At 45.5% G+C, this 24,473-nt stretch overlaps 5 protein-coding genes across 5 annotated transcripts; 3 read left to right on the forward strand and 2 right to left on the reverse strand.

Moving 5' to 3' along the window:
* The first annotated feature begins 3,522 nt into the window (after positions 1–3,522).
* LOC132258709 (methanethiol oxidase) lies at positions 3,523–7,166 on the forward strand. The gene is made up of 3 exons (XM_059756149.1): positions 3,523–4,834; positions 6,152–6,360; positions 6,988–7,166. Exons 1-2 carry the CDS (start codon positions 3,608–3,610, stop codon positions 6,341–6,343), a joined length of 1,419 nt encoding a protein of 472 aa, XP_059612132.1. The 5' UTR covers positions 3,523–3,607; the 3' UTR covers positions 6,344–6,360; positions 6,988–7,166.
* A 113-nt stretch (positions 7,167–7,279) lies between these two features.
* On the reverse strand, positions 7,280–13,745 carry LOC132258150 (uncharacterized). The gene is made up of 8 exons (XM_059755287.1): positions 13,481–13,745; positions 13,095–13,422; positions 10,713–11,000; positions 10,189–10,650; positions 9,872–10,113; positions 9,102–9,283; positions 8,423–9,033; positions 7,280–8,151 (listed from the first exon to the last, which is right to left on the reverse strand). The coding sequence occupies exons 1-8, from the start codon at positions 13,743–13,745 to the stop codon at positions 7,956–7,958; spliced, it is 2,574 nt and encodes an 857-aa protein (XP_059611270.1). The 3' UTR covers positions 7,280–7,955.
* Positions 13,746–14,475: 730 nt separating this feature from the next.
* LOC132258722 (probable protein phosphatase 2C T23F11.1) lies at positions 14,476–17,003 on the reverse strand. The gene is made up of 4 exons (XM_059756174.1): positions 16,607–17,003; positions 16,362–16,545; positions 16,089–16,301; positions 14,476–15,790 (listed from the first exon to the last, which is right to left on the reverse strand). The coding sequence occupies exons 2-4, from the start codon at positions 16,428–16,430 to the stop codon at positions 15,113–15,115; spliced, it is 960 nt and encodes a 319-aa protein (XP_059612157.1). The 5' UTR covers positions 16,431–16,545; positions 16,607–17,003; the 3' UTR covers positions 14,476–15,112.
* Positions 17,004–17,060: 57 nt separating this feature from the next.
* On the forward strand, positions 17,061–18,754 carry LOC132258703 (probable splicing factor, arginine/serine-rich 7). Its single transcript, XM_059756136.1, has 2 exons — positions 17,061–17,571; positions 17,629–18,754. The coding sequence occupies exons 1-2, from the start codon at positions 17,173–17,175 to the stop codon at positions 18,694–18,696; spliced, it is 1,467 nt and encodes a 488-aa protein (XP_059612119.1). The 5' UTR covers positions 17,061–17,172; the 3' UTR covers positions 18,697–18,754.
* A 469-nt stretch (positions 18,755–19,223) lies between these two features.
* Positions 19,224–24,469, forward strand: LOC132258715 (zinc finger TRAF-type-containing protein 1 homolog). Its single transcript, XM_059756161.1, has 6 exons — positions 19,224–20,097; positions 22,558–22,616; positions 22,681–22,795; positions 22,886–23,009; positions 23,068–23,498; positions 23,558–24,469. Exons 1-6 carry the CDS (start codon positions 19,789–19,791, stop codon positions 23,669–23,671), a joined length of 1,152 nt encoding a protein of 383 aa, XP_059612144.1. The 5' UTR covers positions 19,224–19,788; the 3' UTR covers positions 23,672–24,469.
* Positions 24,470–24,473: the final 4 nt, after the last annotated feature.

Here is a 24,473-nt window from a genome sequence, read left to right on the forward strand (position 1 = left end):
TCATCGATTTTTAACTTGTTGACATGATCACAATTTTGAAAGTTTCGTGAGTCTTGAGTCAAAATCAGCCTTCGGAATTTTTCGGGAGGGGAAATGCTTTCGGAACGCAGGCAGAAACGTCATTTTGTTGTTTCGATTTGAGCCAAGTTGAGGTGTTTGAGGCAGAAAATGATAAAAATGCTCCTCAAACTTAACTTTTACCCCAAGGAATTATCCTGGGGTGTCTGCCCACGCCAAATATGTGAATAATGTGCATTATTAACGTACAGATGTTCTCCTGCGCTTATACGAGAAGTCCCAGGAGCAGAATGAGACTTCTGCGAGTGATCTTGAGGTGCCCCACGAGATGGGGATCGACTTCCTCCCCTTTGCAAAAATTTCTCCATCCATTTTTTTGTCCAACCAATTGTTCATCTTCTGATTACACTTGGATTTGTACTATCTGTCCACATGTTCAGTTCATTGATCATAATTCATGAGACTTAAGCACTAAGCAAAGGGCGAAGAATTTGGGAATTCCATTCAATTAAAGATACCTTCAAAACTGAAAATGTTTATGGCAAGGATTATGCATGACATAATAAAATTTGGATTATCGTTGCCTCGACACTGCAAAGAGGGACTCTCAGGGACTAGGTAGCGCGCATGGAAAGAAATTATTTTCCGTCTCTGAGCCTCTTACGCGAGCGCAAGAAAAGAGATGCTTATATCTCGGCTGTAATAAGGAAAATTATCAATATAAAATTAAAAACAATTAAAATAATTATTCTATTATCCATTTCCGATGCCATCGATGGCCATTTGATACTCTAATTGAAGTAAAATCTTAAAATTGAGACATTGAGCAATCGTGTTGACTCGATGTTCTCATGTCAACACGAGTTGATTGATTTTGAGCCAATTTTGACTCGGTTTCTGACTGATTTTTACTCAAGACTCGCAAATTTCTCAAAATCAGTCAATTTCCACTGATTCTGATTTTGACGAATTTCAAGACTCAGCCCTCTGGGTAAAATTCACGTGTTTATCTTGGTTGTTATTGAAAGAGGAAAAAATGCAAAGTAGAAACAAGTGGGAAGAATTTCATTAGCAGAGATTTTCCAGAAGATGGCAATATTCAAACAATTCACGAATTCGCTATAATTGATCTTTGTGGCTTCGGTATTCCAGCGAAGAAGAAATTCTGAGAAATCTGGGGTGTTTGAAAAGTCAATTACAGCTTATTACAATTCAAGAACTTCGATGGTTTAATTCCGGGATTGTTAGAGACGCAAAAGCAGCGCTTAAATTTATGCACTGTTGAATTCTCTTTTTGTCAAATTTATCGATTGTTTACCAACTGGCTGTGTCTTCTGGAGACATCTGATATTGTTAGTAAATTGCTCGGCCCATAAATATTTAGTCATTTTAGAAAGTCCGAATGATTAAATCCTCCTTGGCCTGCCACATTAGTCACCCATTTATTTATGAAGTGTTAAGCGCGATTAGAGAGACAAAAGCCGCCTTTTGCATTAGAATGCAGAGATTGGAAAAATGCTGCAAAAGTCAAGACGTGAAATCATCACTCGTCGCCTGATTTTTTTGATAGACACCTTTCAAATTTCCATGCAAAATTGCATTAAATATCAAGGTGAAGAATATGCACAATATTTCACGTGCCAGAAAACGAGACAAGTGCCACAGAAGCAGATTATTTTGCAAAGTTTTGCATCAGAGACAAAACTGTGTGTGTTTCAAAGTAATTCTGCTTATCACTAACATTCTTTTTATTATCGTGAATCTATGAAGAGGCGGGTTTTTTTTTACTATGGAGGAAGACAGAGGAGAAAAACAGGAGCGCCGAAAAAATACTACAAAGCCTGCAATTAAATTGCTGTTTTAGTTTTTGTCACTTTACTATTGTACCTGGTGAGAAGAAAGAAAATTATTGTTACAAATTTCTTCCGACGAGAGAGAAAAACCGCGATGTATGGACGCACATTGTGAAAAGCACCACGAAATGTGGAATGTTTCAGCAAATGAAAAACTTTTTTGTATTTTTTCACGTGGACGAAGAGGTGATAAAGAAAGAGTTGAGCAATGAGGAGCTTTTAAATGATCAGCAAACACAGAGATGAGGCAGAAATAGATGAATTATTGTCAAGATCGAAGAAAATGAGGGGAAAAACAAGAAAAAAAAACTTTGAAGGTATAGAAATGTTAAGGCAAAAATGTTAATTTGCATAATGAATATTTAAAAATATTTGTCATGTCTTCTTTTTGCTTTATATTATGTACAATTAACCTTTCTATTCTTTTTATGCCTTTATGTCAAATTGGACACGAATTTGTGTGTGAGAGAGAGAAAAATGGAAAATACATCAATGAATCGAAGAAAAATTCTCAATAAAAGCTAAGAAATACGTGAAGTGTTGTGTCGTGCTTTTCTGATGGTCGTGTGACGAATCCGCTGGCAATTTTGTGGTTTCGCCCTCCCACTCCTTCTGCCTTTCATCTCCCCGCGCAGCCACTTTGGCGACATTACGCGCGAAAGTGTGTCATGCAAGAAAATTTCATTAAAGTCCATCCTCTTGCATATGAAATCAACGCGCAATAATCATCAAGTCAAGAATGTTGGACTCTTTCACTTCGCCCAGAATGAATCACGCCCCGCAAAGAGAATTCCAAAACATCGCTTTTCCACTTCTGCGACCCATAGAAAAACACCTGATGAGTGATTTTGGGGTGTGATGGATGCTCAGAAAACAGCAAAACCGCAAATAAATCATCATGTCGGATCTCCAACATGCAAATTGATTATGGAAAAAGATGACGAAGAACTGCGCTGGGCAGACTCAGGCCCAAGAATATCGATGATGGCCGTGCCAAGAGTGACGTGATTGTTCTCTCTATGTGGATTATGTCAGCCTAAACACCTGGTTCACCTTCACTTTTATTGTTGTGAATTTTTTGTGTGCTCGGGATGAATCTCAAGCTTGTACGTTAGTGACGTGAGCCACGCGGACTGACTAATTCGAAAGCTCTCACGTATAACAGGGCTTTTCGCGCCTAAACATCTCAAACAAATTTGCAGGCATTCAGGGGCTTAAATTATAACACTTGGGCTCACACTTGAGCTTTTGGATGTGGAAAAAGGTAAGAAAAGAGATAAGAAAAAACATCTCATGTACTAACAGAGTCTTGAGAGACTACCTAAAGGAGAAGGCGATTGGCGAAGCAATGTTTTGTGATCACCCTTAAGTTGTTATATAAGTAGGAAACGCTAAGCTTCGTGTGTTTATTTATGAGCTTATTAATTTAAGGAGTTCAAGTGTCTCACTGACCTTTGATAGGGTCACAGAATACAAGTCAAAATAGCACTCACCTCACTACTTCCCGGAGGATCTAGAATTTGATGAGTTGCTGTAGCTGAATCTTTGGTCCAAGAAGCGAGTCAAGTTCAAGGCCTTCCCGATCTGTTGTTGTTGTTATGGCGCGTATCTCCCTCCGCAACTGGCTATCGCTCGAGTGGCGATCTCGGAGCGAGTGCATTATCGGCTCAGTCGTTGTTCAGTAGCCACAACAGACAGTTGTTGTTCTCTGCAGTTCTGCTCTTTCTTTGTGAAAAATGTCATCTTGCGGCCCAGGATACGTCACTCCCCAGGATGCCATCAAGGAGGGTCCGCGCGAGAAGCTTCTCTACGTGGTAACCGTGCAGCCGAACCCGGAAGACCCGCAGGGAGACTATCTCTCCACAGTGGACGTCGATCCGGAGAGCCCCACCTTCTGTCAAGTCATCCATCGCACATTCACCAACCGCCCGGGAGATGAGCTGCACCATTTCGGCTGGAATACGTGCTCCAGCTGCTGCAAGAAGGGCGCAGATATGAAGTGTCTGCCGAAGAGGGACAAGCTCATCTTGCCCTGCCTCACCGGTGACAGCATTTACGTGATGAGCACGGAGAAGCCACGAGCGCCTGAACTGGTGAAGGTCATCGATGGCGAGGAGATGCGCAAACTCGATTGCTGCGCTCCGCACACGTCCCACTGTCTGGCGGATGGGAGCATCATGATTTCGACGCTCGGAGACGCTGCCGGCAATGCCAAGGGGGACTTTGTCACCCTTGACTCCAATTTCAATCTCACCGGCACGTGGACGCGTGGCGAGAAGAAGGCGGCCGCCGGCTATGATTTCTGGTATCAGCCCTACTTCGACGTGATGGTGTCCTCCGAATGGGGCGCCCCGAAGCTATTCCGCCACGGATTTCACGATATGCATCTCAAAGACTACGGCACGTGCCTCAACTTCTACCGCTGGAGCACTCACGAGCTCCTGTACTCAACCGACTTGGGCGAAGAGGCCGCCGCTCCGCTGGAGATTCGCTTCCTGCACAACCCGAAGCAGGCTCAGGGCTTTGTGGGCTGTGCTGTGTTCGCTAAGGTCTTCCGCTTCCACAAGCCCGACAACGGGGAGAAGTTCATCGTGGAGAAGGTAATTGATGTGCCGGCCAAGACATTGAGCAACGGACAGAAAATACAGGGCCTGATGACTGACATCCTCATCTCGATGGACGACAGATTCCTCTACTTCAGCAACTGGATGCACGGAGATGTGCGCCAGTACGACATCAGCGATCCAACAAAGCCCAAGCTCACGGCTCAGGTCTTCCTCAACGGAGCCATTGTGTCGGACTCTGGAGTGGTGGTGACGAAGGATGAGGAGCTGGACAAGCAGCCCGATCCGGTGATCATCAAAGGCAGGCGACTCGAGGGAGGACCGCAGATGCTCCAGCTGTCACTCGATGGGAAGAGACTCTATGTCTCCACCAGTCTCTACTCGCCGTGGGACAAGCAAGTGAGTCCTGTGGGATATTCAGAACGCGAAATGCGTTTGTTTATTCATTTAGTCCGCGTCCAAATATTTGCTCTATGAGTTGATATTCTCGCTGCGAGATAATGTTGAGAAGATGAGACTTTATCACAACTTTCCTTCTTATTGTAACGCAGCCAAAAATATCAATATCATGTGAGCAAATGGCGTGAGGAAAGTACAAATCATGCATACTTCCATGCTATTGAACATTGGAAGTATTTATGATCCAGATTGCGATAATGTTCAAGACTCAGTAACTATGGTGAACATTGGAAGTCTATCAAACCACCCTTTTAAAGCGCTAGAGTCTAGAATAAGTCTTGCAGTTAAGAGTTCAGCCTCAAAGTAAATCAGTCGTAATCCTGGTTTTTCTGCCAGAAATCCCAGCTTTACATGAGCCGAACAGAGCGCGAGCTTATCTGCATATTAAAGTCTATTTAAATTCCTTCATTGCTTCAATTTGCTGAAGCTTCGCATGCCAAGTGGGGGCACTTTCCTTTGTCTGCCGGCGATGTGCTGTGCAAATATTGATGGCAAACGAGTCCCTCGTGTGCTAATGAATTATTTTATTATGCACAGCGCCAATTGATTTCCTGACCGCTCTATTTTGCGGGGCATTATCTCGTCGATTGTATTAATTGCCGAATCATTGCGCATACGTTTTGAGGCTGCGAGATATGGTGAGGATTTCACATAATAAGCGTAATCTGCGATGTGCACATTTTGTCGTGTGAGAGTCGCGATAAAAAATCCCTGAGTCACATCTCATGATAACTCCTGAGCAATTAAATGTATGAAGGGAATCGGAGTGGAAAAAATGCAATGCAGAATGTCGCATGGGAGGTATCGAGACTTTTATCATCTGCTGCATTTCCATCAACCGGAACTTCCTCCCCGTCTGCATTTTCGGGCTGGCAGAGGAAAAAAGTGCCTACGTGGGGAAAATTCGCTTATGCAAATTCACTGCTTTCGGGAAGAGAGCGAGAAAGGGAAGAGTTTACCGAGAGTAAATAAGTTGAGGGCGGGAAAAAATGCGCACATAATGAACATTTCGGTGGGAAAAGGCATTTTCAGTCGGTAATTTGGGAAACTCTCTCAATGGCTCATAAATCCTCGATGTGTGCGGGCAAAATTGCCAGCGAGTTTGGAAAGTGCCTCACATGAATATTGAATTTTTCGGGGGAGTTTTTCTTTTGTTCATCTCCGCTGTCACTCACCCTCCTCCTTCGCGTGAGCTCCACATGCCGTGGAAGTTCAGATGACAAACACACATGCTGAACAGAGTGTCTTTCATTGCAGTTCTACCCGAAGATGGTGAAGGCGGGCGGAACAATAGTGCAATTGGATGTGGACACAGTGAATGGCGGAATGACGGTGAACCCGAACTTCCTCGTAGACTTTGGCAAGGAACCCAATGGACCGACGCTTCCACATGAAATGCGATATCCTGGCGGTGATTGCACATCGGATATTTTTCTGGCACAGGATTAAAAAGCTTCTGTCACATGGTGAGGACTTTCTTGGGTATCAACTTCCACCTCTGAGAAACTCTCCATGCGATAAAGTTTTGGGCTCAATTCCTCGCCACTCGATGGAAGTAAACTTTCCTTACAGCTTCCTCACTTTCGCTCCTCCTTTTTTGCCTCACCGACAGACAAACTCCTCGGCATTCCGTCACGACGATGTGTCCTTAATGGATAAACTTTCCCATAGTTCAATAATCAAATTAAAGCCATGGCTAAAAACTTCCTCTTGATCCACTTCTTTTTGCCATCACAATTGCTTCACTAATAAATCATGCCCTCGTCCTGTTTTTCCTCCTCACATCATTTCGCCATGTATCTTGTCACTAATGGCTCAGAACGCAGGCAGGAGCAATTTAGAATTCAATTTCTAATCTAATATCTTTTTATTTCTGTGCTTTCATCCCAATTATTTGAGTTACTTCAAGTCAGTACTTTCCTAAGTTTTAACAGGATTTATCTTTTCTTGTTATATAAAGGATTCTTCACGATTCTCACTACTCAATATCCATATTCTCTATTTTGTTTTTTAAAAAAATCTCCAGTAATGAATTTTCCCATGAATTTTCAGCTAGTTTTCTTACTCTTCTTCTTCTTACTTCTTTTTTTTAGGTGATGAGGAATGTGAATGTGAGACACAAAGTGTGTGATTTTCGTTGCACTTCTAAAAAGGAAAAAAATGAAGTAACATTTAGAGATAAATACTATTTACCCTATTATAATATATCATCCTATGAAATTGTAAAAGAAACAATAAACAGTGTTCAATAAACTTATGACACTCTTAATAATTTGACCAATTCCTCTCTTAGAAATTATTTACAAAAACTGGTGAAAAAAGTTTGCAATTCTCCATTCAAATATTCTCCATTAGTAAATTCATTAACTCTGTTAAACATCTTGTCACAAGGATTCTCTTTGTCGCTTTGCGTGTCTCTTAAAACATCGAGTGCTTCTCTAATTGTTACATTGTTTTCTCTTCTTACCTTTCTTTAAAGTTACTTTTTGCTCATCTAATCTATTTAGTTTATTACTCCCTTTAAGTTATTCTTTTTTTTCTTGCAAATTACTTGCAGTCTGGACGTTGAGATATGAAGGTGGTTTTCACGATTTTTTCTTGCTTTTACTTCTCTTCCGAGGAAGGAATTTACACAAAATATTGTTCTCTTTCCTTGTCGGAGGGACACGCTAATTTTCCAATCTCTCTTTTTGGGAGAGACACAGAGGAAAAACCACCAACTAGCAGCAGGGAAATTCTCACACAACACTATGGCTTTTTATGTCACTTTCCTACACTTTAAAACGCAAGACATTATCTGGCTCCGTCCCATCATCCCCTGATTAATGCTAAATTACCTCCTTGCCGGTGTGCTTGCCTCTCACCATTCACCACTACAAAATAGACTACAGTTCTCCCTATTGTTGCTCCTTCTCTCGTAAAGTGTTATTCAATGAGGTTCTGCATCTTATAGTCCTAAAGTGTGTGAAGTTCTCTCGTGAAAGGGGTCTTTGTAAATTTCACTAGACTTGAACCTGTCCAAGGTGTGTGACAAAACGCAAAAAGGGTGATGATGGTGTCCTTAAAAAATTAATTGGCGCTTGAGAAGTACGTGGACAAAGACACAAGCAGCAATCTCGATGATTTTGCCGCCTATCCGCTGAGCTTTCGAAGTCTTATTGGGCGCCGCAGTTGGAGGGCCGAGTCTCGTATTGCGAACCACCTGAGATCGCCATCGCACCACGTACACTGGCGGCGTTCGTGTCATTGCTTGAACCCTGCAGGGAGGAAATCCCCATCAGCATCAGAGTTGAGCACAGACATAGATGAGAGATGAGAGGAATCTCTTTGTGGACATCATGCAATACTGAATCATATATGTACGATCCTCAAGTTGACGGACTTTACACTACCCATTATTAAAGCCCAAGCTTGAGTAAATCGAAGCAAGATTGAGGGAAAAAGGGCGAATTCATCTCTCATCTACTCTCATGGAAGCTCTGTGGAAAATTCATTAAGTAATACGGAAGAAGGAGCTTAGCGACTCACCTCACGACCACCACCGTGCTGGATTTCCAGGGCATTGTGAAGACTTTGTGCTTGTCTCGTGGGCAGAATTGCTCGAGAAGCGCTCCGGCGTGATTGTTCTCCTCTTCGGCGGGCGAAAACTCATGCAAACTGATATTCCACGCCCCGCACGGGCGACTCTGCTCTGATGTGATCTCTACGAAGAGCTGTCGCTCCACGTTGGAGTCCAGAATCCAGGTACACTGCTGATGGTAGAAGGAATTGAGCGAAAAGGGTACCCCGGCAAAATTGCGGGAGTGGAGCTCGCCAGAGTGGGTGGTGAAGGTGCGCTGGCCACACATGGCGTCATTGTTGAACGTGTAGGTCGCCCTGAAGGGGAACCCTTTGGTGTTCCACGAGTACTGGGCGACGGAGTACACCAGCTTTACCGGCGACCACGTGCGAAGTGAGATGGGAAACCATTCTGAGCGAAAGGAGCCACAGAGACAACTCAGCGTCTGGTCGTCCTCACCCACAAGCTTGAGATGGTCAATCTCTTCAAGAGGAGCCACACTCGTGATACAGTGACACCCACTGTCGCCGCAGAGAGTCTCACAAGGCGGCTTCAGACTCATCCTCTCAAGGCTCTCAATCTACGAATAGAAATCCCACATGAAGCAGTGCAAGCATTGCCGAAAATGCTGCATCATAGCCAACTCACCGTCACTGTAACACTCTGATTAGCTCCTGGGATGAAGTGATGCGCACACGAGAGAGATCCCTCCACATTCCAGTACAGATGCTCATTTCCCAGTCCACTCACCGTCCCAGATTCCGGACTGCTCATGCCGTAGTGATGTGAATCGCACAGGGAGGCAGGCTGGAGAGTCCCACTTTGCTCCTCTGCGGAAGGGTGAGTTTGTTTATTTGTCTAATTACAACAATTACAAGCCAAGAAGTCTCTCGCAAGAGCTGAGAGACGAGATGGCAGAGCGAGGCAAATGCAAGACTAACAATTAGGGCAAAAGGGGTGAAGAAAAATGTCGAATTGGAGAAAAATCACAGTGCTGTAGGTCAAATACAGCCATAATGTTGAGGCTGGAGCGTGTGGAGGAAAAATTAATTAATTTTCTCTCGCCCCGGGGGGATGTTTTATTGACAGGACCTCATAAAGAGTCGCCCCGCATTCGACAGTGTGCCATGCAACTCACGCGACAGATAGGCGAGTAATTAGATGAAATCCGCTTTGCCCACTTTCTGCTAATCTCCTGCAATCTTCATAAAACTGTATCGCGAAATCAGCGCCCCCCCAAAAAAAGACTGAGCGTAAAAAATTCTGAGGAGAAGTGGCAAAGTTGGCATTTTGAGATGCGGGAGACTTTATAAATAGAATGTGGAACAGTGGAAGTTGCAGACGAATCGATAGGGCATTTTCACCTCCATCAACCAATGAATTATGAATTAAATATGTTTCGCGGAAAAGACACTCACCGTCGTGGAACATGTAAGCGCCGTCAATGAACTCCACATCGTTGGGATCTGCAGCCGCTGCGGATCTTCTCAGCGCAATGATGATCTGCGGTCCAGACGAGATGAAGGTTTGCGGCGGAACGAATATGCCATTTGAGTCTCGAGCGTGTCTCACTGACGGCGAGCAGGTTTTGTGCAGGGATCGCCTGTGACTATCGTAAGATCCGTCCATGATCTCGATCACAGATCGACAAGACGGAGCCCTGAAATCATCATTAAGTGTTTGTTAATTGCTGCAAACTGAGAAATCTGTTTAAATTTATACAAATTGTACTCACTTTAGCCGGTAGTTGAATAGGGAAATGTGAACAATATCCGTGGAGCGTCCCTTGAAGATCAGCCTGCAGTTGTTCGCGAAAGGTCTTCCTCTGGTGTCAAAGTGTCCTGACCGCCCATTCGATTCTGTGATGACTTTGTCGCAGGGCGTGAACTTGGGCGTCGATCCAGACCACGACATACCTCCTGGCGGTTCCTGGCCACTTGCCGGATTCCACACAGGCGGATGCACCACAGGCGGTGGCATGGGAGTCGTGGTGGTCTGAGGAGCAGCAATGAATTCCAGAGATGCAGCGAATCCGTTGTAGTCAAAGGGTGGAATCTGATTGCCAGCACTGAAGACCAGAATGAGTGTTGGCCCGGTGAACATCAGATCTCTCTTCTCAGAGCCACAGATTTTCGCCAGGCGATTCTCCTCAGCCACGCTGCCCAGATAGAGAGCCAAGTGGTGTGTTTCGCAAGAGCTGAGACGAGAGAAGAGCGGATAGGACACAACTTGGGGCGTGAATTGAGTGGGGAAACTTACTTCTCGGGCAGCAGAAGCGACGTGAAGGTGATTTTGACCTTTGTGTGCACTGAGGATGAGACAATATGGTAGCGACAGAGCATGTCTGGTGGATAAATTCCCGGGAATCCTGGACTGGCGATGGCACACGAGCTCGGCGTCAGGCAGGCGACATCGTGATACGACCAGTCGCATTCCGACGAGGTGACTCTCGTGCCGCCGCGCGGATGGAATCCCACAACAGGATTGCTGAGGGACGTAAAGCTGAAGAATGCCAGGAACTGGGACCTCACCGTCTTCTCGGTGATCCTGCCGAGGGGAAGCATATTTTCCGTCATGCTCTCAATTTACAATGGACTGCTATTTCTCAAAAATGACGACATAAATCGCAAATTTATTGGCCCATAAAATATTATTGCCAAGAATATAAAGTCCATTTTCAATGAAAAACAGCGGACCTCATCGTCAGGGGAGCGATTAAGGATTTACGGATTTTACACATCCCAGATACTAACTCTAAACTGCAACAAATACGCTATTAAACTAAGTTGATAATTAACTTTTCATTTTCTCCCAATTACTTCCACCTCAACTATTTGGGACAGAATTGAGCGCGCAGGAAAACACGGTCAGAAAGCAAACTCATGCTTTCCACCAGTGAAATCTGTTTTCCATATCACTTTTCCCAACGTGCACAAATTGCAATTAAAAATTCCTCTGAGAGAGGATAAATTTCAACAGACAATTTTGAACAAATTGTTGTGCGGAAATCATTCATCTGCAGCAATTGCCGGCCGGTTGGCGGAAATGTTCGAGCGCCCGGGAAACAATTAAGGCCATGGAACTCCCTTTTCCATTGGGGTGACTTTGCAGAGCCCACGAATCTACGGCGTAACGCAATAAATGAAAATTTAAAAATTAAAACAAGGACGAAAAATGCTTCCAGCTCGAAATAAATACACCATAGCATGAATATAATAATAAATAATCAATGAGATGACTTTTATCTTACCATTGTGCGGAAATGAAAGTGAAATATTTGCCCAATTAACAATTCCCCAAGAACTTTCCTTTCTGCCAGCTTTTTTTCCCCATTCGTTCGCCTCTCTCACATGCACGACGGAACTGTGAATGCCAAATGGGATTCTTATCGCAGCGTGAAAAATCCCCTTAAATGAAAAGTTTCCTGGGTTTGCCGGCAAATTTCACGTAATCCTTCTAATTGAAGAAAAATACCAGGTCGCTCGTGTCGATTCACGAAGAGTCCTCTCGCTCGGCACCTCAATTTCCGCCGAGTGTTATTTAAAGTTTCAACTCTCCTTCGCTGCCTTTTAATTAATATCACGGGGGACAAAATAGTGTCTCGTGAATGTGATCGTGACACTGCAATTTAAATTTATAATTGCTCTCTTCTTTGATGTCTCCCTTCGCGCCCCAAAATGTATGAGTTAAACTTTGGATTTTCGAGAAAATATTCCCGAGATTTTGAGTTCCAACACTTTCAAATTTAATTGAAATCCTTCCTCAATTTCTCCATGGTTTTCTGCCTTAATAAATTATCCACACAAAAGCTTTCAGAACTTCTCTGCGCAAATCCGTTTCTCAAAACAAGTTCGACTCTTAATACTTATTCTCGAGAGATGATAAGACTAAAGCAGCTCTTCAGAATCAAAGGAAGAATATAAAAATATAATTTGCTTACAGAAACTTTTCACATTGAAGTCACGCTCATATTGAAATTGATTTTCAATTCAATCTCATAAAAAGGCATGAAAATCACTATTTTGTGAAGCTAGAAAAACAAAACCGAGCAGGTCAATTAAAAACTTTCAGTCGATATATTGTGACTAAGCGGAAAAGAGCTGTAAACATACTTGAGACTTAAGGATTATGGATAAACCAGATTCTCACGTGGTTCATTTTCAATTAAATGTTTATGAAAAATGTGGGAAACATGTGCAATACAAACATGAAATTTGCATTTAGATTCCTAAAATGTGCTGCAGTTGAAATATTCAATTTGTAACTCTATCTTAAACTCAATTTTCCCAATTTAACATTCTTTGCCTCATAGAAAATCATTGAAGAAAAGGAGAAAAGCGTGAGTAAACTACTTGCAATTTAATTTATTAGGCGTCAATTTGGTGTTGAGTTTTAAATGTTGTTATTAGTTTTGACAAATTTGATGATATTTATGAGAAAATCAATTATAAAATTATTTATATTCATGCTATTGATGGTAAAGAAGCTGAATAATCGCGGAAAGTGGGCGAAATTATGGAGCTCCTGCGAATGTGCTGGGATTATAAACAAACACAATTTCAATGAATCGAAAGAGGGGCCATAATTTTGAGTTTATCTAGAATTTTTCCAAATGTTCATCTCTACGTATCTTCAACTCACTCGAATATGAGCGTCGTGGCTCCGTCATCGGAGAAGAGAACGGCCGGTGGCGAATACCGCTCGTTGGCGCCACAGAGTTCAGCACTCCGGCTGGTCTCCGTGCCGCCTATGGACTCCCCGAAGTGCAGGGATCCACCCTCGCAGCGGCTCCCCGTGAAGCGCCCCACGGACACGAGTCGGTACACCTGCAGCTCCACCCGCTGCCCCGCCACGGGGCGCAGATAGTACTTGCAGGTGACGGGGCCTTGGAGAATGGGCGACTTGATCTGCCCGAAGCTGAGGCCGCTGCTGTTCTGCAGCGCCCGTGAGTCGAGGGTGATGTTGCACACTGGAAAAGGTGGGTCAGCTTGCGGGACGACTGAGACTTGGGGGAGGGGAATACTCACTGTTGAGACAGTTGGTCTCTAGGCCACATTGGACACACCTTCCGGTGGAGATTTCTCCGCACTGGCATCCGCCGCGGACGCAGCAGGCGCATCCCGTGTCGGCGGAATCTGGCTGTGAGCGCCAGAGGCACGGACAGCCGGAGGCCTGTCGTGTGAACAGGTCAACTTGGTTGTCCGACTCCACCATAATGGGGGACCACGCCAGTTGGCCACTCGTGACGCCCGCGAGGCTCAGGAGGGCCACAAAAGCACACAAAAAAGTCATGATTCACTTCCGCTCGAGGGTGCGTCACACACACACGGGGTCCTCAGCCACTCCTGGTGAGGAAATCAAGCACCGCAAACACGAGACGCCACTCCTCCTCCTTTCAAATCCACCCTCACTTTTTCACAACGTCTTTCGAGCCCCCTTTTATCGCACACACTTCTTCCAACCCTCCAGCAATTTCGTCACAGCATTTCTGCCCGTCTGCGCGCCTCCGGAGACACGAAAACGTCGAGGATGAGCGAAAAACCAGCCCTACAACATGGCCCCAAGCACGAGCACACTATCCCGAAGTGAAGAGATTGCAGTTTGCGTCTGTAGCACTTCCGGACTTGACAATTTTCACACAGTGGGTCCGGAAGGAAATTGGCGATGAGCGATGGGGCGGAAAACTGCTCAATGCATCCTCACCGCCGGCGCACGGGGGGCGAGAAGACGTCTCGCTTTTCGCGATTTTACACCTTAGATGTGTGCGAAAACACGGCAAAAAGTCAAAGGAACTCCAACTGTGCGACACGAGAAAAGGGTAATTGCCACCCCATGGACGACCCAGAAACACGAGCCCTCCTTAAGCGCAGGCGCCACCATACGAAGCACAACGCAGACTTGGGGCTCATCCTAAAGCCGAGAAGTGTGGCAAATCAAGGAATTTGGATGAATATTTTGAGTTTAAAGAATTAAAATGGGAACAGATGAGCTTTAATTGCTAGATATACTTTCGATCTCGTGAGTTTGTATTCAGGACAAGTTTTACAGGCTTCCATGAGTTGAGTCTACTTAGGGATGAAGTCTGTAACGGGCATAAGCGGTGCAGAGCCGCACGAATGGGCAGAAAGTGCTGCTATGTCTTCCTCTGGCGGATTTGCACCGAAAAGCTCAACCAAACCACCCCCACTTAATCCGAAGCCGTTGAATTTCAAACTTTACAGAATCCTTTTCAGCCTACAAGGAGTTCAACTATATTTCGTGGTACTTTTATGAGTAACATTCCTCTGCAAGTTGAAACGCGAATAGAAATTCTACTTCAAAATTTATTGCAAAACTCCTTATTCATTGTTATTATCATTTGCCATCCTCTTTAACTTAAAAATGTCCTTACTCACTACTCTATGTTACAATGCTTTGGATTTTACTTTGTGTTTCTCACCAACGATTCCACATGAAAGGGAATTGATAAACCTAAATTTATACTTTGCGTGTGGGTGAAAAACTCTCTAGGAAGCCGCATAGACTCTTCTACACACATTCAACGTAAATTACAATAATGAATATCACCTAAGAACATAGAGGAAAAGATGTGGAAGAAGATACAGAACTGAAGGGTCAAAGTTCGTTGAATCAACAAATTCTGGAAGTTTGAAGGGAATTCACTTGAGGTCCGGAGTCGTCTCTTCGCTCTCCTGCGTCGGTGAGTCTTTGCTGAGAGACGAGGAGCAGCGCGCCTGCAGATCCTCGTACGTCTTCCCGTGCAGGAAGCACACCAGCACCGCAGTCATGTTGTCCCCGCCAAGGCCACCCATCTGGAAGTCCGGAGCGAGGCAGCGCGTCATCAGCTGTTCGCAGATCTCCTCAGGATAGAGACCCAAGGCTATTCGCTGACGACAGAAGTCCACCACGTCCTCGTTGCTCAGCACGTCCCAGATGCCATCGCACGCCAGCACTGCAAACTCCCAGTCGGGTGAGACTTTCCGCACCTCCACGTCCGGATAGGCCGTGACGATTTGATCCTCCGGGCTCAAGTGGGTGTTCTTCTTGAACACAAAGTCTCCGAGTGCACGTGACAAAGCCAGATTACCGTTGACGCGATTGTACTCAACGAAGCCGCCTCCCTCGAAGATGCGTTTCATCTCACGCTCATTGTTGGGCTTGTGATCGATCGATAGCACCTCCACTTTGCCATTAATGCACGCCACAGCCCGCGAATCCCCGGCGTTTGCACAGAACAGCGAGTCATTCTTCACGAGAATCGCCACAGCCGTGGAACCCGCCATCTGTTCTCTCAGCTTCTCATCCTTCAGCATCGCATCGTCAATGTCCAGGAATGCCTGTCACGAGGGAGAAAAAACCCCAATTAATCCGAGTGACGGGGAAAATTGCTGAGACAATGACTATGGGATTTTCATGAGACAGAGACAGAGAGATAAGCGACTTTAGCGCGACCTTTGCTGAGATGCATTAGCAGTGGGAGCCTCAAGATTTTGACCCCGAAAGGCGGTAAATTGCACAACAATTACCTCGTAGACACAAGAGATAAAAGGACAGAGACGCGAGTACGTCCAGAGGGGGACAAGTGGGGCAGAGAGTGTGGGATTTTCCCACGATCTCATTCTCACACACACTCACTTGCTTCATGGCCTCTCCGGGGTTTTCCTCATACTCTGGCCGCTTGACAATGAACTTGTGGAGGTGCTTGCCAGCATACTGCGCCACATTCGCGCCCCCATGTCCATCGTACACGGCGAAGAAGGCCGCTTCCGGATCGTCTGGCAGCGACAGGATGTGCGTGTGAGAGTCCTCCATATGCACTCGCCATCCCTGCATACAACTCGAACCCACCTGCGATAAAATTGTCAGTTAATTCCATGACTGAGAGTCTTTCCCGTACTTCAGACTCACCCTGAACTGCTCATTCTGACAGTAGGCCGACTCCTTGTTCGTCACAGGCTCAGACAGTGTAAGTCCCATTGCGCAGTTGACTCTGTTAGTTGTCTATCATTGATCTCAACGTCTGGTCAGACCTCAAACAGACTCAGGTGCACGCCAATGTCGCCCAATCGTTCCGGGAGTCCTGCGTCAGGTGCTAAACAAGGTAAGAAAAAGTTAAATAACAAGAGTGCATGAGGCAATTTTCACTCACTTACCGTGTTGCCACCCACACACTCGTCAATTCCGCACTTAGTGCTAAATGATGGATAAAGAGTGACGATAAATATTGAATTTTTTCTTGCTGCCTGAAAAAATATTGGAGATCTTCTTGGGCCACCACTACACCAGCGCCCTCGGGCAGTCACTGTGAGGCGGGAAAAGCATTGGTGGGAGCGAGACGACACTATGTGCACACCGCGCTGAGGCGTAATCTTATCTAAAAGCGACAAAATCCACTCGCCAGATAAGTTACAGCGATCACAGAGCAATCTTATCGCGTCTCCAGATGATTTATACACAAATTGTGAACACAGCCTCACACAATCCGATAATACTGCAATTTTTCTCCGGGAGATTTTCTTGAGCTGTCGCACTCACACACGCAAACATCGCACCTCCCTTTTCCGCGAGGTGGCGCAGCGGCTGGGCGTCTCAGTCGCATAACCCCACAAAATCGCCATTTTCCACCATCGTAGTGGCGTGAAAACGTTTCTCTGAGATTTATCCGTGGAATAAGGGCTTCTTCCCGTGGGGTACACTGTCGGGCAGTGGTGCAGCTATCATGGCTGGTGGCGGAACAACGACGAAAGTGGTGCAAATCACCAATATCGCCCCACAAGCGACCAAAGATCAGATGCAAAATCTGTTTGGGAGCATCGGGAAAATTGATGATTTGCGCCTCTATCCTACGATTAGAGATGTCTCGTGTCCTGTGGTGTCGAGAATCTGTTACGTGAAGTACCAGGAGAGCAGCAGTGTGGCCGTGGCGCAGCACATGACGAATACCGTCTTCATTGACCGGGCTTTGATTGTCATTCCCGTGTACTCAGGCTTGATTCCGGATGAGTACAAGGCGCTGGAGATGTCCACCAGTGGAACCCTTGTGCCTGGACTGCAGTCTGCTGGATCCAAACTACCTCCGGAGCTGGTTAATCGCATCGACGGCGTACCGCCGAGTCAAGTAAGTGGCGAAAAAACATTGAAAACGTTTGGAAAACTCACCCTTCCGGCATTGCAGGTCATCATGACATCTGATCCCAAGCTGGACCTCCACAAACTGCCGCCCTATCCGCCGTTGCCGGTGAATTTCGATGCGAGGAAGATCGAGGAAACTCGAAGGACCATTATGGTTATTGATGTGTGCTCCGACTGGACAATTGAGGATCTTATGGAGTTCTTCAGCCGCGCTGGGGAAGTGAAGTACGGCCGAATCGCCGAGGTGGAGTACACCCGACACGCCATGATCGAGTTTACGGAGCAAAAGTCCATAATTGAGGCGCTGAAGCTTCACGGAGTGGACTTCAAGGGCTCTCCGGTGAGTGTTTATCACTCCACACAGCCCATCACGAAGCCCGAGACAAAGAGCAATGAAGCGGCTCAGAAGGAGATCGAGGAGGCGATGTGTATCGTGAAGGAGGCGCAGAATATGATCTCAGCCGCGATTGATCCGGTCATTGGGATGTTGTCTAAAGACAAGAGCGTCCCCAGTCGATCTCGGCGCTCGAGATCGCGATCGCATGAACGCCGACACTCCAGGAGTCGCTCCAGGAAGCGCTCGTCCTCCAGAAAGCGCTCGAAATCACGTCGTCGCAGCCGTTCTCACTCCCGGCGAAGTCGCTCGCGCTCCCGATCACGCTCCAAGCGCTCTAGACGCCGTTCCAGGAGCAAATCGAAGAGCTCATCTTCACGCTCGCGGAAGCGTGAGTCCTCCAGGCGCTCTCGCTCGCGTGAGCGACGTCGCAAGTCTCGGTCACGCCATCGTAGCCGCAGTAGTTCGAGGTCACATCGCCGCTCGTCGCGGGAGAGGAAGACCTCTTCGAGATCTCACAGGCGAGAAGAGCGGAGGCGCAGTCGCTCCCGATCGCGATCCAAGAGAAAAGAATCCAGCCGCTCGTCGAGACGTCATCACACGCCGGATTCCTCGAAGCGGTCCAAGGATGAGAAGATACAGCGGGATTATGACGATGAGGAGAAGATAGGCCAACCGGCCGACGAGGCGCCTCCGCCACCGCCGGAGCCCAAACAGCCGGCGCCGCCGCGCACGCCATCGCCCGAGAAGTCGGACAACATGGACATTTCGCCGTAGGGCGGTTTTTCAGATTTTCCTGTAGATGCACAGAAAATAAACCGGCAATGAAATAAAATTGACTTTTTTGCGAGCAAATTTCTGCACCGAAGTAAAATTGAAGATGGTTTTACTGCAACATACAATCGGTGGTTTGGGTGGTTTGATATAAAAAAAATGTTTCAAAAATTCCCTGCAATTTTCTGTACGCCCATGCGCTGTGAATGTTTTGATTCGACTCAATCAAAACACCCTGCAAATGCGTGATTTTCTTCATTTTCCTAATATTTTGGTACGTGCCTTTCCCCGAAATTGCAATTACACTTCATCCTTCCACTCGATAGAGACCCAATGTGGCGGAAGAGCATAAAATTGGGGGGAATAGAGGGACATTTCCTTGGTGAGCACCGAGACGACGTCTCCTTCGTTTCCTATGCATTTTCCGTACTATTCGTGAGACGTACGGAGTGCAGTGTAGTCGTCTCGCTCTGATGAATGGCGCTCGGGTGGGGAGTCGAACAGCTGAGCGCCTGATGAGGTGTCATTTATCTCTCTCCCTCGCCATCTGGGGCGGTGGTGGGGATGAACTATAAATAGTCGAGGCATTATATAACAAAAACATTAAACGGTGTTGCGTTTTGGACGTGATTTGACATCCGAGGCATTCTGCGGAAAGTGTGTGTTTTCTCAACTATTCTCAAAGGGGGAGCTCAGAGTGCTCTGCAACTTTTTTGCTCCGTTCCTTCGCGCTGGCCAATTTTTCCGTGGGTGGACCGCACGTGCGGGCAGAGTGATCTAGACGGATTGTGGGTCGTTGTGGGGCGCTCTCTCTGGGCCGCCTGGTCGCGCAGTGGGCGAAACTGAGCTCTGAATATCCCGTGGGGCGCGAGAGAAGCGAGCAGTGACGACACATTCCTTTGTCTTGCTGAAAGAAGGGAGGCCATTGAGATTCTCAGCGATTTTGTCACGTCTTTCACCCGTGCTGGGGCGCTCTCGTCGCTTTGGGGCCCCGCGTCGTGCAACGGTCGGGCCATTTTTGACCTGTGGTTAGAATTCTCGCGGTCTTGGTCGCAAAGGGCGGATTCGAGGAACTCGGAAGTGACACAAGACACAATGGCGGACGCGAGAATTGAAACAAATGCTCCAGGACCGTCCCCGTCTGGCACCCCCATAAATCCCCTGCTCCCCTCGCTCGCCGACATCCAGGCCATCGAGTCCCCGGGCGCGCCCTCGCAGTCAGACGCCGCCGTGTCGCCCCAATCCACATCCAATGTCGTGGTGGACCCGCTCGGTCTGGAGCCCGTGACGAAGAGGCGCAAATTCGAGGCGAATTCGCAAATCAATGAGAAATTGGAGCAGCGCCTGGGGGGCATTTTGTGCTGTGCGGTATGTCTGGATTTGCCAAAAATCGCTGTATATCAGGTAATTCAAGCAACACCTTTATCACAGTCCTCAGAGCCTCTCTTTTATTATTTCCTCTGACAGCCATTTTCTCGAGACCCTTGCCAATTTTTCTCCCACGTCCCTGGAATTTTCTTTGTCCCCCAACCAGGAAAGCCCTGAAACTCTGCCTTGGAGGCGCGCGCCCTCGAGGGCAGAAGTGCCAGAGTGAAGTAGGTCAGAGAGAGAGAGAGAGAGAGAGAAGAAAATGTGAAGACGTTATTTTTTTCGTCAAGTTGTGCAATTGCGAGAAAATTTTGACTATTGCGTCGTATGTTTTTCTGTGTGATGCCTGTGTGAGGAAGTGGGACGCAGGATGGGTGGGAGAGAGAGAGAGAGATGGAGCAGCGTGTGCCCGTAGGACGAGTTGGAGAGAGAAGAGGAGGAAAAAAAGCAACTCTAGGTAGCTGTAAAATCAACAAAGTGACCTTATTAGAAAAGTTTCGAGTGAGAGCGAGAGAGAGGAAAAACAATATCAAATTGCTTCTCAATTGTTCTCAATTGAGCATCACGATGACCCTGATAGAGTGTGTCCAAGAAAGTCAGGCAAGATTGTGTTTTTATCAGCTTTCGCTCTTTTGCCACATCTATGCTAAATCATGGAGTCAATATAGGATGGCTTGATTGGGAGAGTGTGAGAGATGAGGATAGATAAGGGAAGGGAGGAGAGCGGGGCGAGCGAGAGATGAGAGTGGAATGTTTTGAGAAGAGCTGCACCTTCATTTCCTCAGCCAGAGACGAGAGAGAGCGAGAGTGTGACGAGTCAGCGTGTGTGCGAGGGAGAAGGAATGAAAATAACATTTGAATCGCGCAGTTGCGACGTCAGCTATTTTTTTTTGTTTGAGAGAGAGAAAAAATAGCCAAGAGAGCCCTTCGAGAGGAATTTTACACAATCTCATTTGACACATGGGAGAGTGAGTGAGGGAGAGAGAGAGTGACAAGGAGCGAATTTCCAGATTGTTTATTCTTTGGGAGTGTTGACATTCGTGCGAGAGCGATAGAGAGGAAAAAAGACACATTCCAAGGTTCAACGCCAACCATTTCCGATAACATCACCCTTCGGAAGCCAGCAGAGAGCGCTTTTCCACACTCAGTCACAGCGAGAGAGTGAGAGCGAGAAGGAGAGAGAGAGAAGGGCAGAAGCGGGAGAGAGAGCGAGTGAGCAATAATTGGACGAATGGCCAGCTGTTTTGCGTGATAAACACAAAACAAACTCTCAGCTGAGCTGAGTGAGACGGTGTGATAGTGGGAGAGCGCATGAGTGTGAGCGGGATGGGTAGCTATAGCATTTGTTATGTTTTCAATAGATTTCCAAACAAAGAAAATTTCTTGCCATTTGCGCAGCATTTAAAGGGTTTTTCGGCCTAGAGGCATTTGTATTTGAGTGTGTGGAGTTCCTAGGCCGAAGGAGAACAAAGATTTTTTCTTCTTTCCTCAATAACAACAATGTGAATGTTAAACTTTCAATGTTAGTCGAGGAGAGAGAGAGGAGAATGTTATAACACAGAGAGTAAGAGAAGATATGTTTGATTGATGCAGAAAAAGGCAGAGAGAAGCACATTAATCTGTACTCTGTTTTATTGGCCAGAAGCAAGAATGAAATGTAATTGTTGAAGTTGATTTTTTGCTACATAGACATCACTTAGGAATTTTAATTTGACCACATGAGGAAAGGAGAACAAATTGAGAGAATAAACATAAAGAGGAGGAGATGGTACACACAAGTGTGCACATAGAGAAAGTAGATGAGAGAAGAAGAGGAAAAAAAACAGAGTGGAGAAAAATAAATGTACACGAATTAGAGAAGTCATTGCAATTTGATATGAATGTAGAGACATTGCAAAAAAGAAGAGATGTGTAATACAAAAAAAAACAAACAGAAAAAAGAAATTGAGAAATGTGAAGAAGTGAGAAAACATAACATCTAGCAATTATAACTTAGTGATAAGAGAGAAAGAAAAAAAAACATAATTTTACGTCTGCATTTGAATTGAGAGCAAATAAATTTTTCTCAAAGTAGTGCAAATCGATGTTTTTCAATTGTTTCAACCTATCTTCAGTTGATGCCCAATTGGAGACCAACAATAATCATAATCGACATTTTCTTCTTTTCCACAGAACGAACGAATATTAAAGAAATGAATATTACAATATGTAGAAATTCATCACACTTTGTTTTGGCATTCTTATTTTGTTGTTTGTTTCTTTTCTAACCACTAGAGAGAGAATGATTAATGTATTTAAATTTATTTTTTCAGGTGGTAAGTAAAAAGCGCGCAAGGCATCATCAATCTGCGATATTATTTCATATCTATTGAATATTTATTGACTGTTTACATTGCTTATCGTTGTCCTAAATGTTCTTTGACCCCTACAGCAATGATCATTTTCTTTTCCCTTGAAATGACATAAGGGAGGCGTACTAATGATTTTTTCTCACAGTGTCAAATGGGTCATTTGATGTGTGCAGCGTGTTTCACTCATCTTCTGGCCGACGGAAGGTGAGAAGTCTTGTCTCTTAGAGCACCCGAGTGACTTTTGCTAAATGCGTCCGTTTCGTTCTAGATTGCGCGATCAGGCAGCAACGTGTCCCAACTGTCGAGTGGAAATCTCCAAGAGCACAGCGAGCAGGAATCTTGCTGTGGAGAAGGCTGTCTCCGAACTGCCCAGCGACTGTCAGGTGAGAGAAGTCGCAGTTCCCCGTCAGGAGTGATCAAAAGTCTTCAATCGGAAGTGAGTATGACTAAATTTCCCACGTGATTCCTTGCAGTACTGCGGAAAGGAATTCCCCTGCAAGTCCCTGGAGCGCCATGAACAGGTGGAGTGCGAAGAGAGGCCGGCCAATTGCAAGTACATCCGCATCGGTTGCCAGTGGAAAGGACCTATTCACGAGGGTGAGTGCTGCAGATCCTAATGTCTGTATATGTCCACTGATCCTATGTGTTCTTTCAGCTCACGAGCACGAGGAGGTGTGCGCTCATCCCAAAAAGTCCGGAGCTGAGGTGATGACGGCTCTGCAGGCGCGCGATGTTGACTTCGAGGAGGAGAAGAAGTTCTATGCCACGCTGATTGATCTGTTGAGCTACGAGAAGATCATCTTCAATGATCTGCAGATGAAGCCATATCGCACGGATGAATACGTGCAGAAGCTATTCTACGAGACAGCCAGATTCACGGCCTTCAACCATCAATGGGTGGTAAAGGCGCGCATCAATAACAGCCAGAGGGATCCGCATCAGTCCTGCGAGCGCGAGATTACGTACCAGTTGATTCTGAAGACGAAGACGTCGTGCCCGCTGAACATTCACTACTTCGCACTCAAGGGGCCGTTTTCCGACATGAAGCTCACCACGAAGATCTACAAGCATGACTTCACAGACACCGTGAGTGTTTCTGGTTCGCTTATTGAGACGCTTTGCTAATTGATGATCTGTGTTTGCAGGAGAATATGAGCGAGTACAACCTTTTACCGCTCCCGGACAGCTCGGAGTGCAACAGATTGCTAGCCTCGAAGGCCATCAACTTCCGCCTCATTATGTTTCTCCTCTCAAAGTAGAAAAAGGCGCCGGAGGAGACGCAAGACAGTGCGGCGGACCTCACGATGAGCTTCTTCCTGTCTCCACCTCAGCGCGAATATTTCTCCTAACAAATCGTTTGTCGTGTGTTGCTTTGGAAAAGATGATGAGATGGGAAAATTCACTGCAACTCTCCCAAATTAGGGATAGAGAAACTTTGTCAAGGAAATCGGATAAGGAAATATCTTTAAATCTCTCCCCGCGTATAATAGTTTCACACAAACACACACAGAAATTCCCCACAAGAAACCATTCTCAACACTTTATTTATAATTGAAATACTTGATATCTTAATATATTTTATAGAGGAATATATTTTACTGTTAAATCCCAATTTTTTGAATGAAGAAAAATATCTTGAACTTATTGAGTGAAGAAATTAATTTTTGCATCTCTTGTATACCAAATTTATAATTTTTCTTATGTTTTGCCATAACATACAATGTAACTGCACGTTTGTATGATTTATTCATGTCTCGTATGAACATTGCGAAAAGCTCTTTGCAATCAGAAGCACACCCAACTTATCTCACAATATGTTTAAGTCTATGAAAATATTTTCATTGATCTCACTTTTTGAAGAAAAATACCTTTTTGCATATTTTGAAAAAGGAAAGTATATTTAAAGTGAAAAAGAGCTAAGAAGCAAGAAATAAGAAGATATGTTGTAAAACGAAATATTTGCTATTTAATATTTGTTAAAGTAAGATTCTGTAGCATTAACTGGTTGATTATACTATGGAATATTTCACTGTCATAAAATAACTTCGATGAATTAAGCTT

Source organism: Phlebotomus argentipes, unplaced genomic scaffold, assembly GCF_947086385.1.
Source record: "Phlebotomus argentipes unplaced genomic scaffold, Phlebotomus argentipes genome assembly contig_6, whole genome shotgun sequence".
Classification (NCBI taxonomy): Eukaryota; Metazoa; Arthropoda; class Insecta; order Diptera; family Psychodidae; genus Phlebotomus; species Phlebotomus argentipes.

Coding starts and splice junctions, on each gene's coding strand:
- LOC132258722 (XM_059756174.1), bottom strand. CDS start 16,430: ATGGGACTTACACTGTCTGAGCCTGTGACGAACAAGGAGTCGGCCTAC. Junction 16,302..16,361: donor GTCAGAATGAGCAGTTCAGG/GTGAGTCTGAAG, acceptor ATTTTATCGCAG/GTGGGTTCGAGTTGTATGCA. Junction 15,791..16,088: donor CCGGAGAGGCCATGAAGCAA/GTGAGTGTGTGT, acceptor CCCTCGTGACAG/GCATTCCTGGACATTGACGA.
- LOC132258715 (XM_059756161.1), top strand. CDS start 19,789: ATGGCGGACGCGAGAATTGAAACAAATGCTCCAGGACCGTCCCCGTCT. Junction 22,617..22,680: donor CATCTTCTGGCCGACGGAAG/GTGAGAAGTCTT, acceptor GTTTCGTTCTAG/ATTGCGCGATCAGGCAGCAA. Junction 23,010..23,067: donor GAAAGGACCTATTCACGAGG/GTGAGTGCTGCA, acceptor GTGTTCTTTCAG/CTCACGAGCACGAGGAGGTG.
- LOC132258709 (XM_059756149.1), top strand. CDS start 3,608: ATGTCATCTTGCGGCCCAGGATACGTCACTCCCCAGGATGCCATCAAG. Junction 4,835..6,151: donor ACTCGCCGTGGGACAAGCAA/GTGAGTCCTGTG, acceptor CTTTCATTGCAG/TTCTACCCGAAGATGGTGAA.
- LOC132258703 (XM_059756136.1), top strand. CDS start 17,173: ATGGCTGGTGGCGGAACAACGACGAAAGTGGTGCAAATCACCAATATC. Junction 17,572..17,628: donor ACGGCGTACCGCCGAGTCAA/GTAAGTGGCGAA, acceptor CCGGCATTGCAG/GTCATCATGACATCTGATCC.
- LOC132258150 (XM_059755287.1), bottom strand. CDS start 13,745: ATGACTTTTTTGTGTGCTTTTGTGGCCCTCCTGAGCCTCGCGGGCGTC. Junction 10,114..10,188: donor CTATTCAACTACCGGCTAAA/GTGAGTACAATT, acceptor TGATGATTTCAG/GGCTCCGTCTTGTCGATCTG. Junction 9,284..9,871: donor CGCTTACATGTTCCACGACG/GTGAGTGTCTTT, acceptor ACCCTTCCGCAG/AGGAGCAAAGTGGGACTCTC.